We start from the raw sequence: 13967 nt of genomic DNA, 5'->3' as shown, positions 1-13967 counted from the left end.
TAAATCAGTTTGGCATGATGATAGTTTATCTTGTGTTGATAATGCTTATGCTTGCATTGCAATTGATTTAAACTTACTCTTGAGACATATAGAGGTAGATTCACAGAGATAAATATACTTGTAGGATGCAGTGGTATTTTGACACTTGAAACAATGACCTTTTAGGATTTCATGTAGTTCTTAAAGATACCTCAGAGTTAAAACTCAGACTAAGAATTATTTTAAAATTCACTACTTATATGTTTAGACAAATTTCTAAAAAGTACATAAAAGCAGATATTGCTGGCTAAACAAACAAAAAAAAATCCAGAAAAACAGAAGCTTATAATGTTTGAACTGCAGCAATAGAATTTGTGAACTCAAATACTTTGTTTAGGCTGTATAGAAAAGTACTATGATGAACCAGAATCATCTTGTGCACAGGTACATGCAGAATATTAACTGGATTGCTAAATTCCTCAGAAGCCAGAGGTTCAGCAGGAAATTTTGATGGTTAATAAACCTTAATCTTTTGATAGGAATGTTGGAAAAAGATTTCGTGATAGTGAGTACAGCTTGCTGTAGACAGAAATGCTTGCATCTTCATATAGCAGCATAAAAATTTATACAAGAACCTTTTTCATCCTTTATTCAGAGATGTTTGAATGAATGCTTTTATATTTTAATCATGGAGATAGATAACGGAAATTGTTAGGATAAGTGGACATATTTTTACTGTAATGGAGTTAACTACCCAAATATCCTTTTAGTTTTTGAACCCTTACCATTCGTTTTTACAAACACATCCTTTTTAAACCACTGCATGGCATTACACAGACTGCAGGGTTCTGCAAACGCTCACCATGAAGCAAAGTCCTTTCTATCATTAATATTCATTTTCAATTCTCCATATTGGCTGTACAGCTATGGGCAAAACCTATTTGACAAAATGTCTTTACGTGATAGAAGGTTAGTATGTTTTCTTAGTTGCTACTGTATTGCTTAAACTTTGAGTCAATTAATTTAATTGCTCTTCCTTTTAAACTTCCATTAGCATTCATATTTATTCCAAAATTAAAGCAAAATTTGTAGTAAATAAAATTTAGAGGCCTGAGAAGTAATATCTTTTTAGATCAAAGGAAGCAGCTTTTCTTATTTTGTGGTTAGGACTGGAGAAAAATAAAAAGAAAACAGAGAATTTTTATTTGGATGTATTTGTGAAAGTATGACATTCATGTGTGTTTGAAATTTAAAACTTTTTTGAAAAAAAATTGCCATGACTAGTTTTAAGAAATATTCTTTGTGGTATTTGTATAAACTGAACAATGAAATATTGTACAAAAGCACAATGCCTTAAGAATATGTTGTCAGTGTATATTATTTAACTAATTCTATACTTCAGTTCATGATAGAATTAGGGCTTGAATAGGAAAAAAGGGGATGGGTTTGAAATGCCTTATTGAAACTTTACCCTTATTCACTCTTACAGTTGTCACAGAGGTAGGATGGCAAGATAGCTATTTCACTGGCCTCATAAAAAACCAATTATTGTATTTGATGTTGTCTTGTTTTTAAATGCTTTATTTGTACAATTATAGCTACACTAAAACAAGACAAGACTTTTTAGTCCAATAGAATATAATGTTCATATTAGTTTGCTTTACATGCTATCACAAAGAGAAGAGAAGGGAAAATAAATAATGAGAAAAATGTCAAAGCAACTTTTCCACTTTGTCTTTCAGAACATTTTAAACTGATTGCCTTTCCATCCAAAAACTACTGTCTACGCTTAAATAGTTCTGATTGTATTAAGTGAACTAAAAATGAAATTCCCCAAGCACTGAACATTTCTGAACTGTGCATACTAAAAGTATCGATAAATTTACTTCCATCCTGTGACAATTTGACAGCACTCTTTGACTTTATATGAACTTACATGACTTTTCTAGCTAGCTAAACATCCTCTAATTTAAATTTTTTTCTTGCTCTTCATTGCAAACTACAGCACTTGAATCTCATGTAATTTCTCCTCAGTGAACAGCTATTTTGTAGTTTTTCTCAGAACACTCCTGAGTAGTGTTTTGAGAAAAAGTACTGAGTAGAAATTTTTGTCTCTTTTCATTGAGATATGACAGTATTATTTTCCATCATTAAGGTTCCTTGGCAATGAAAGGCACTTTGGAAAGAAATGTATAGAGAGATTTGATTTTCTAAGAACTTACAATCTTGGAAAATATTGGACACTTGTAGTACATAATTATTTCAAATACGCATTTAGGTTTTTTTTAACTTTGATTTCTTACAATGAATCAGCTATGTGGATTTTGCTGAAAGAGCTGCTATTGATGAAAGAATAAAGAAGGAAAGATAATCTTGTGAAAAACAGACAAGAAAGTGTAAGGATTCATAGACAGTAGACTCCAAACTGATACTGCAGTTTCATCATTGCAACAGTTATCTGTGAGAGAACAAAATAGAGCATATTCTAGAGAACCTAGTATGTAGCTGTCAGCTTCACCACTTCTGGTGTACTGCAGTTATTTAAAACAAGACACAGGGAAAGCAAATTTATCAAGGAATGGTGAATAAAAGAGTGAGAAGTTTCAGTTTTAGAAAAAACATTGAGTGCCCTTGTATGCCCCCAACTACTGTGATTAATTGATTAGACTGCAGTGGAAGAAAAGTTGTTCTGCCCAGAAAAACACCTGGTTTCTGCTCGGAAAAGTGGAACTGCAGTTCAAGCTCCAGCTTCCAGTAGTTGAAAAATTGGACAACTTCTTTGGGAACATTTCTCTTCAAAAGGCACATCACAGAGGTATGGATGTTTATCCATTGCAAGGAAACATAAATTGTGTGCATGTGCTCTCACTTAGGTGGCAAAAGGAGGATTTAGCCATCATTTTGTAGAATGGGGAAATATTCAGAGTGGAAACTACAAAACAAAAGTTTCCTATTGAGATCTTTCCTAACAAGTTTGCTTATATTCACTTAGATTATGTACATAAATCAATACATCCAATTTTCACTTATTCTAATTCATATCTTAGCCCACAGTAGCTAAATCTTCATCTCATAAAAACTTTATTTTGATTAGTACTCTAAAGTTTAGCTTATAAGTAGTTTGACAATTTCTTTTTGCTCTGCTGCTTCTCCCTTCAACATCTCTGTTTTTACCTTCCGTTTAAGTAAAATTTTTCCTACTTGCCTATGTCAAATTAATACAAAATTTCAGGGTACATTTTAAGAAAACATCAGAATTTTACTTAGTTTTGAGATGAAATTTTAAATCTTTCTTGACATTGATAAAAGGAGTAATGAAGGAGTAGTTTTATGGAAACCTTATCCTGAGCAAAACCACTGTGAATTTATCTTGATTGTGAAAGATTAAATACTGTCTTCCACTGCCTGCAAAACTTCTGCGTCAGTGGAATCTGGCAAGATAAGCAAACAAGAAAGTAAGTAACAGTTTAATTTTTCAAGCCAGATTTATAACTTTAGCTTTATGCCATTTGTTTTTCCTTAAAAAATGTTAAGGAATAAATAGTAACTTCTGCCCTTGATTTATTTTTGCCTCTGCTTTCTCCAGCATGATATGCTGATCATTCAAATAAATTTCAGTTTATTGCTATCATTATCACCCCAAATACAACTATCATCCAAGAAATGCATAACTCAAAGAACTTTTTTAGTACTTAGTATAATTATTGTGCATAAACCCTAGAATTCTCACTGCCAAAGCAATATGCCAGAGAACATTTATTTGGCAAGCTTCAGCAAGATATTGGGCAATACACTAAAATTTTATCAACAGAATTAGTTATCTCAGGAATAAGAAACTTTGACATTTCTCACAGTTTTTCTTACACAAATGAAAAGAAACGAGGAGGTTTTAAATTTTTATACTGCCTTGTAATTTGTACAGCTAAATTAAAATAGAAATAATTTTAACTTAGTTTCTAAAAATATATAAAGCTCCTCAGAGCTTTACTTTAAAGGTCTGAACTTGAGTCTTGGGACACTTTGGCAGCAGGTGACATTACACAAAAATCATCTAAAAAAGAAGTTTACTTACGTTCTTAATTGCATATATAACCAGAGCTGCACCCACAGATGATCAGAGCATTAGCCTAATGTTACAAAATATCAAACAACAAAGCACTCTGAGACTTTAGGGTTTCATGTGTTTATGGAAAAAGACGCAGAAAGCATGCTACAATTCTTGGACAAAAAATCCCCAGATGTTACTCTTGTTTTCTTTTAAATTCTACAACAATCAGAAAATATTTGCAAGCATTTTTTTCCTCAAAATTACAATAAGTTATTTAAATACTATAACATTTTATTGGACTACAATGTTCCTATTTCAAATATTCTTACTCCTTTGAGAAGGAATTTTCCTTCTTTTTCTGATTTTCTTCTTAGAAGAGAAGTGAAATATATTTATTGAATCAGTCCCAAAACATGATTCTTATTCTATCTATCTGCAGTAAAAAACAAATATACACAGAGGTGGCACATCCACAAAACATACTTCTAATTTTAGATGAAAAGTGGATAATGTCACACACCACATATAGAGATATGATTACACTGTAAGTTTGACTCTTTCTGAGATTTACTGTTTCTGGGTTTGCATTTGTAATTCTGCTGGCTAACACATTTCTGTAGAAGAGCTAAAAGAGTAGTTCCCAAAGTGAGCATTATTAACCTGATTTCCTGTAGTACATTGTTATCATTTATTTTCCATCCTGAAATGCATTCAAAGCATCTTACTGAAACTACTAGTACACTTCAAATTTCTCACAACTCATATTCCTTTTTAAATTCAAGAATTTAATTAGATGACTACCAGGACTTAAAACTGCACCTTCAGAAGATTCACAAGACAATAGGAAAGCTCTTGACAGGATTCAGTGGATGCTGGACTGATCACATCATCTTTTCAAAAATCCAAGTCAACTGCTTTAGCTGTTAATTCTCATTCACCAGTGACACTAACAAGTAGCATACACACAATAATACAATATTTCTACCAAGAAACACATGAGAATTGGATTATAACCATTTGGACATTGGAAAGTTTTTCACAGAAAGAGTAATTGGGCATTGGAATGGGCTGCCCAGGGAGGCGGCAGAGTCACTGTCCTGGGAGACATTTAAGAAAAACCTGGATGTGGTACCCAGTGACATGGTCTAGTTGACAAGGTGGTGTTGGGTCATAGGTTGGGCTTTACTACCTCAAATGTCTTTTGCGAAATAGCCGATTCTGTGATTCTGTGGTTCTGTGATTCTGTAATTACGACAAAGTAGAAAGAAATGTGAATAACAAATAACAAGGTAATGTATCCAACACACTACACCTAAGCTTGAAAATAGGGCTTTAACTACAGAATAGGAGATAATATAAATCTTGCTAATTACCTTAAAAGGAGAGTAGACTCGATTGTCTGGAAAACAGAGACTTCATACTGTGCTGCAAAAGTTTTATTCTATATTGAATTTTAAATTCTGGGTCCTAGTTTGCCGGACCAGATACTCAGATTTACAACCAGGTTAAAGTTCACTTTTCATTAGAAAGAGCATTCTCTGATGGCATCCACAGAAACCTCCCTGAAATTTGCAAACAAAGGCAGGTCTTGCTTCATATTATTTGTTTGTTTGTTTAAGTTAAGCTAAAAAGTTGGGAAACAGAGGAGCTGGAAATCCATCGAAATCCCCCATTGATATTACAATACAAGGAAAGTACTTGAGTGTCACAGTCAATTTGGAAATGTTTTGTGATTAGTCATTGTGCCAAGCTTTTAATACCTAATAAGTCACTTTCCTACTGCAAATCTGATTTTTTCTTAGCAGATCCAATTACATTTTGAGTATTACAAGGGGGAATTTTGACCTCGAGATTATTTATCTGATGCATGTTTTCTAGCAGCTCTGTAGGAACTTCCTGGAAATAATAGTATGAATAATAAATAGCAAGTTAGAATGGGGAGTAGAAGGACAGGATGACAAAAATGAATAATTGTGGACTTTTGATTAGTTTTACACCAGTTCAGTTGTAATTTCAATAGACATTGTTTTGATGCCTTCTACTAATTGCAAGTTTCAAATTCTATTCTAGCAGTTAACTATCATGATGTAGGGAAAAGGTACTCATGTTAAGTAAAAAGATTTGGATATTTTTCACTGCAGAGAACTCAGAACCTAATACAGCCAATATCAAAACACACAAAAATAAGAGTTTCAAAACTACTGTAGTAATGATGATGTTGGCAATTAATATAAGACAGTAACATTAATGTAATAAAAACTGATGTAAAGAAATTTAGGAGTATTCATTCAGAGAATTGTTTCTAAATATCAAAAGAGGTAGATGTTAAATATACCTCTAACTATTTTTCATTTTAGCTGCACAGACACTTCTTTTAGATTCTCTTCAGAAGATTAAAATTAGAAAGAAGGAGGGTTGTTTTCACTTGTAAGTCTTTCATAGCTGAAGAACACAATTACTACACAGAGGCTTAAAAAGCACACATAGCAATTATGTAAAATCAGTTGAGGCTGTCTAAAACTTGGCTTTGAAACAAAGGTTCATGGAGGAAATGCTGAAAATTACTTGGCAGTAATTGTTCTTAACAATGTAGGTTAATAACTAGTGTTGGGTCTGATTCTGATCTAACCCTGACCAGTTTTTTTTCAACTGATTTACATTAAATTATTCATGAAGTTCACTGATAAGAGCTTTTATTGTGACCTGTGTCATAAAATCCTTCTCAAGTAATCGATTACCTGAGAAACCTTCAAATTATTGCACCACTTATTACTAGCTCCCTCATTTGAACTGTGTAGCAAAAACTACTTTAAAAATAGTTTGATTTTTAGCAGGAAAAATAGGATTATATTTGGTTTTGTTCACAAAAAGATACTCTAAATATAAGTCATTCTATGCTGCCAAGATTGGACTTAGAGCTTATAATAAAACTGTACACATTTATGAACTGATGCATTGTTGTCATAATACTGTTCTCATTTTCTCAGACCAGATAGTCCATCCAGTATTGCAAAAAGGACATAAATGTTGACTATGATCATAAAGTTAGAAAAGCAATTGACATGTATTAATTAACATTGCCCTGTTGATGTGAAAACTCATTTATTCTAATTGGAAAAAAAACATACTTTTGTCATATGAAGACGCATTAATTGACTCTAGGAATTCAATGGCAAATATTCTCTGGATTGAATAATAAGTAAGAATTAGGAGAGTATGGAAAATTCTATTGATATGAGTAAAATAGAGTTGCTTATGTTCCATATTTTAGGGCAGAGAGAGATTTTACAAGCCAGTTATGGGGTTTTTTTACAGGTCTTATCCCAGTTTTGTGAGAATTTTCTTCTTTCTCTAGAAGAAAAGTTGGACTATGCTGCATTCTTTTTATTTGTTTCTGCTTCATTGCCTTCTCCACAGAAACTCACACCTTTAACTTTTTTGTAATTTTTTTTTATGATAAACTGAAAAAAACCCATACAACTGCAAGTAATTTCAATTTAAGGATGCAAAATATAATATATTCTACAAAATATTCCTGCCATTTTTAAGAAATGCTGTTATAATGAAATAGATAGTATTTTAATTTATATTATGAAGAATATTACTTCCTATAACTTAAATGGGTTCTATAGATAAATGTTTTTTAAAATGGTGTAATAATTCCTGCATCACTACTCACTCTCTCATTGTCCCATAATATATCCAGTTCCTTGTATGTTAGTTTGATGTTTTCATGATTACATTTTAGTCATTATTTTATGTGCAAATTGTCCTATATACAAAAATAAAGCATCTGTTTCCAAAAATCAATATACAGTATGATTCATGCTACAAAAAAAAATATAGACTAAAATGACCAGATATCCAATTAGCAGAAAGAGAAATAAATAATTCTAAAAATGTTTTTGGCATCATAGAATGATAAAATTATTTGGATTGGAAGGGACATTAAGTATCATCTAATTCCAACTCCCGTGCCATGGTCAGGGCCATTTTCCCCTAGACCAGGATTCTCACAGCCTCATCCAACCTGGCCTTGAACATTGACAGAGTCTGGGCATCCACAGCTTCTCTGGGCAACCTGTGCCAGTGCCTCACCACCCTCACAGTAAAGAATTTTTCCTGATACCTAATCTACTGATACCTAATCTAAACCTGTCCTTTTTCAGTTAGAGACATGACCTCTTGTCGCTACATGTCCTCATGAAACTTCACTTTTCCAGCTTCCTTGTGCCAGGCCTCCTTTATTGATGGCTGCCGTGAGATCTCCATAGAGCCATCTTTTCTCCAAACTGAGCCGCCCAACCCTCTCAGTGTGTTTCCCTGCAGGAGGTGCTCCAGTCCCCTGAGCATCTCCATGGACTTGTTCCAGCAGGTCCACATCCTTCTTCTGCTGGGAACACCAGAACTGGATGCAGCACTGCAGGTGGGGTGTCTTTAGCACAGAGTAGAGGGGATGAATACCTTCCTTGACCTGATGGCATCATTTCTATTTGTGCAGCCCAGGATGCAGTTAACCTTCTGGGGCACCAGTGCGAATTGTCAAAACTATTGATATTCTCACCCACCAACCCTCCCAAGTCCTTCTCCTTAGGGTTGTTCCCAATGTATTCTTTGCCAACACAGTTTTTGTGCTTTGTCTTGCCCTAACTGAGATGCAGGACTGCCGAAGGTTATGAGTCTCTCACAGGGCCCCCTCTTAAGCCTGTTCAGGTCCCTCTGGATGGCATCCCTTCCCTCCAACTGTCACAATGAAATCCAGCATCCTAAACCTACTCACCGTCACAATTTACTCTTGTACTTTTGAAATGTCATTGTGAGATGAAAGTCAGGGATTCCATGAAGATGGAAAGGGACTCACAAGGATCATGGAGTACAGCACCTGGCTCTGTACAGGATGCCCCAGGAGAAACACCATGAGCCTGAGAGCATGTTCCAAATGATTCTTGATCTCAGGAAGACTTGGTGCTCTGAGCACTTCCCTGGGGAACCTGTTCCACTGCCCAATCACCCTCTGAGTGATAAATCTTTTTCTGATATCCAACCCAAACTTCCCCTGACTCAGCTTCAATTTCCTTGAATCCTGTCACTTGTCACAAGAATGAAGAGAATGGAGGAACATATTCCAAGACATTTCTTCATATTCTGTTATTGTCCATGTTGCGAAATGAAAGATTTTTCATTAACAGAGTTCAAATTTCAAATTCAAATTGATAGATATGCATATGTCTCCTGCCTCATTACATATATATATTACCAAAATTTTATAATAACTGAAGAACTGCTAATTGTGCTCAGAGATACTGGTAATTACATTAAATTTTACATTACATTAAATTACATCTGGGTTTTTGGAACTGCAGGGTAATCAGTGTCCTGCAAGAAGGCAAAGGAATTTGCTCTATAGCCTTGAAAATCTTGTCATTTTTACTTCAGTGCTTTGCAATTATGAGAACTTGCACATTCTACCAAGATTTGGACTCTCAGTTTGGATGGACAAAAAAAGCATGAATTTCACACCAGTTCTGCCTCATTTCTGATATGTCTACCTTTCCACATCACACTAAGCACTGTTTCTGTTCTACTGCTATTAATGCAATGCCATAAGAAAGCTTACCAAAGAGCATAGAGAATTTCAGAACAAGAATCCAGTGATTTTGCAAACCTTGGAGATTTCCACTTTCAAAACATATATTGGTGCTTTTGATCCTTAGATCTTCCACTTCTAACTTAATGCTCATTTCTGTCAGTATCAACTTGGGATCTGCTCAAATCCCTGAATAAGTCCCTTTCTGAACTCCATGTATATTTTGAATTTGGAAGAAATGTTTCAGATAATTAAGATTTCATTTATTTCAGATTTATTCAGATAATTAAGATTTTTAGTAACAGTGATATTCTCTCATCAGAGATTTTTCTTTTTTTTTTTTTTTTTTTTTAAATTGTGAGGTTTTATGATGCCTAGGCATGTACTTCAGCATTCAAGACTCGGTCTGAATTCAGGACAGAAGATGCCATAAAACTACTGAGTGGAGCAGCACATCCTGTGCAACCCCTACTCCAGAGAACTTTGGACAGTACTGTATAAGTCGCCATGGAAGAGAATTTATCTCCAGTGTTTTAAATTAAAGCAACTTTGTAGAGGTTACTTAGATTTTTATGTTCCCTTATAGAAGGCATTGTGTAATTCAAGTAGTAATTCTGATTGATCATTGGATGAGAGAGATATTTAGTTTGAAAAGTTTCCACAGCTTTGGATTCCACAAAACCCAAAGGAAGAGACCATCTACTCACTGTTTACTTGCAATAATCCTTGCACTCTAATGTGTTCTGACATTAGAGGTGGTTAAAGATAAATACATGCAATCTTATCTGATCTATGCAACTTTGAGCATGTCTAGAACAAAATAAAAATCAGATTTCTTTAATGCTCAAATATATGAAGGGCAAGTTTGTTTGTTTGTTTTTTCTATAGAAAACTATGGATCAGATATTCTTACTGCTCTGATTGTAATTTCAGCTTTTTACAAAGATTTAGTCAATTGTCCCCTGTTGCTGGAGAATGGAGGTACCTGGACTGTGGAAACTTGGAAGACAATATGGCAGTTTTAAAAGAAAAAAAAAAAAAAAAAAAAAAAGGGAAAATAAACACTTTAGAAAAAATACAAGCTTGTGCCTACTTATGGGGTGTAAAATCCCAAGAGTTTATGGCCTTTAGAGAAATCAAAGTAATTTCTGGATAAACAAAATTCCCAGAATAATCTTCATCTAAAATATAAATATTTCTTTATTAAATGCTAGAAGGGCATAGAACAAAATCATGGCTTTCAGACAGTATTAGTTCAGCATACAATGACATAAAAATGACAAGTAAAATCAAAAATTGCTCCTGGACTGATATCTCAGGGCAGGTAGGAAAGGCCAGGGCTTTACAGATGGAACTAGCAGCATGTTAGGGACAAGAATCCAGTCACAGGTCATGTGTGCAGTTATGGTTATTAAATTAAATATTATATAATGAATATGACCTTAATATAGGCCAAATAGTTTGCACACCTAGACTACAATGAACTCAGTGAAAATGTTACAACATTGTTGATGTCCCACTGTATGGTCACATATAAGGCGGTCTTGTAATTTGTATGCTGCGTTTGGTTATTAATTTTTTTTGTCCAATCTTTAAGGAGACACATAGAAAAATGATTTACAGCTTTCTACTAGCATAAAATTTTGACTTCTTGACACAGAGTGACACAGGTCAGACCTAAAGTTCATGCAGCCATTGGTCATTGGCCAATGGACAATTGGACATTGGCATGTATTTTACCACAGTTAATGTCATTCAGCAAGGCACATCACAGCTTAATCATAACTGCGCAGTGGACCTCTACTCTTGTTCCTCTCTGAACTTCTACTAAACAGGTGAACTCAGTAGTTTTGAACTGGAATAAGTGTTATGCCTTGGAATATAGAAAGCGCTATCACAAAATCAGAAAACACATTACATACTTCTCCAGGGTGTGTAGTCTTTAGTGTTCCTTCATTTGGCAGTGAAAAAATAACAAGTAACAAGCAAATTATTGACCAAAGAAAGGAAAGAATTAGGTAGAATATAACATTTCCAAGAAAACATTACAACAAAACTATGTAAGCTTCAATAGCTGTATTATCCAATTGTATAATTCACTACTTGAAATAATAGTACAGTCCTATAAATAGTTATAATTCTTGAATTGCATATCATTATTGAGGTGAAATGTGAAAGAATTGTGACTCGGAATGTGGAAAAAGTCCTAGAATGAAAATAGCAGAGAGATGGAATAAACAGGAAGATGGTATATGAGGAAAAAAAAATACTTTCTGCGCTAGTCTAAAATTATTCCTAGACTAAAAATAAATAGGAAAGTGAAGGTGATTCATGAAATCCAAGGGTGAAAGAGGGAAAAGGGAGAGAAAAGGGTTAGGGTTAGGATTAGTTTTAGGGTTAGAATATGTCTTAGGGTTAAAGTATGTCTTAAATGAATAAATGGTGTGGAAAACGAAGCCGTAATTACTAGCATTTTTGAAAAAATTTAAACTCTTCGTCCAGCATCTTCAAAGCCTGCCGACAGGGATTTCAGGCTGTCCTTTATAGATATGGAAAGAAGATACTTTTTATCATTTTTTAAAGAGTTAAAATAATTAACTTCTAATTTAAATGTTTTTCTTTAAAAATTTGGAATACAATGGTACCTAAATGAGAAAGCATTTAAAACACTGTCATCTGTAATAAAGACCTTTGTTTTATCTGAAACCAGAGAAGCCCACTGATTTGTTTTGCTTCTCCAGTTAGGCAAGTCTGAGCAATTTGCAGGGGTATTAACTAGAGACAAGCTGTTTGTGATTAATAGAGAAATTAGTGGCGGGAAGACTGCTAGAGTAGACTTAAGTGTGTACGTCTGGAAAAAAAAATTCTACACAAGAATAAGACTGACAAGTTATATTCCAAATAAAAATAAACAAACCCTATTTAGACATTCTGTTTTCTGCATGAGACATGAGACTCAAAGACATTCTCTAAGGCAGGCAAGCACTGTAACCCAAAATGCTAAAGTCTGAAAATGCTGCTCAAAAATACAAACAACATTAAATTACTGTGAGCTGTGAATTCTCCAAGCATTTATGTAATCTCAATGAAAGCAATAAGATAATTTAATTCTATTTCTATGGTGTGGATCCACTGTACATTAATCAGAAGCCTGGAATACAAAAACAGGTTCTGTGAGACCACTAATCTGAAAAGGCAGGACGTGATGAAAAAGGAGTTTCTTGTACCTTATGAAATGATTTACCTGTGAAAGGTATATGCTTTTCTTTGAATAATCAGAAGAGAAAAGTGTGCTCCATCCAGAGTAGAAAAGTCTAGGTTATTGAACAATTTGTTTACTCAGATATTCCAAAGAGCACTGTGTTAAAAACTTTGTCCTTAAATGTGTGATGTTTTCCAGAAGAAAATTACAAGAAGTTTCTGTTTAATCCTAACCAGATAGAATTTTTTTCTGGATTGATCATTTTTTCCATCTTCACATTTTTGAAAAACACATGAAGGATTTTTTCTCATCCTAGTCTTCCCTTATCTCTGTGATCTACAAAACAAGCATTAATTACATTACTTCTAATGTACTCTGAACATATTAAAATGTAACCAAAGGTGGCTTATTTTTAATGAATGCTTTCTAGCTCTGGTAATTATTCTCAACCTTCTAGTTAGAAGGGCTTGTTTTGTTTTCAGAGCTAGGACGTCTGTCTTTACCTTCAGACCTCCCTTCAAGTACATGAAGGAGTTCCCTTAGAATCTGGATACCTGCCTGCTGAGAGAAAGCAATTTTACAGGTAAGATGAGGAGTTCTCAAGCTCTGTTCTCCAGTAAGATAGTGTCTGCCTAGGCAGATTGTTTCAGCAGCATGTGCTTTATCAAGGTCTTAGCTCCCTAAAAGGCTTTTGGTCATAAAAATAAGTAGAGTCATTTTCTCTTTGCAATGAATTCTTTCATCCAATCATATTCCTGTATGCAAATATACCATGGCTGGTTCAGATAAAAAGCACAAATAAAGCTAAGAGCTCAGTCGGGGTAAAAACCACTCTATTCCCTTTATACCTTATTTCACCTGTGTTTCAGGAACATCCTCAAACTTCTCAACTGAAATCATGGAGAAACAAGGCTCAGACAGCAATCCTGCTCCAGTTATGCCAGCACTGCCAGAACCATTAAAAGATCTGAAAATTAAGTATACCAAGGTTAGTAGCACTTGCTTTTCTTAATCTTTCTTATGCATTCACTTCAGACAGTAGGATATGCTCATTTTAACCTTATATGAACTATGGAAGACACTGTAAATCAGTGCCTAAAATGTTTATTCTGGCTGAATTCTGATTTTACACATATTTTAAGTGATTTTCA

At 34.1% G+C, this 13967-nt stretch overlaps 1 protein-coding gene and 1 long non-coding RNA gene across 3 annotated transcripts in view; one reads left to right on the top strand and one right to left on the bottom strand.

Annotated features, from left to right (window-relative positions):
- The window catches only part of LOC140681767 (uncharacterized), a 104105-nt gene that overhangs the window by 50573 nt on the left and 39565 nt on the right, over positions 1 to 13967 (bottom strand). The window lies entirely within an intron of this gene.
- ALDH1A1 (aldehyde dehydrogenase 1 family member A1) overlaps positions 13298 to 13967 on the top strand; it is a 31605-nt gene continuing 30935 nt past the window's right edge. The window contains exons 1-2 of one of the 2 annotated variants that reach the window (XM_041711262.2): positions 13298 to 13399; positions 13686 to 13804. In XM_041711262.2, coding sequence (XP_041567196.2) covers positions 13715 to 13804 — 90 coding nt within the window. In that variant the 5' untranslated portion in view covers positions 13298 to 13399; positions 13686 to 13714. Of the gene's footprint in view, positions 13400 to 13613; positions 13805 to 13967 lie in introns of those variants that run through there. The other variant, XM_002191217.6, reaches the window with a different exon arrangement.

This window comes from Taeniopygia guttata, chromosome Z (assembly GCF_048771995.1).
Source record: "Taeniopygia guttata chromosome Z, bTaeGut7.mat, whole genome shotgun sequence".
NCBI classification, from domain to species: Eukaryota; Metazoa; Chordata; class Aves; order Passeriformes; family Estrildidae; genus Taeniopygia; species Taeniopygia guttata.
The sequence above is the reverse complement of the archived record's forward strand: the minus strand, read 5'-3'. Positions and strand labels throughout refer to the sequence as shown.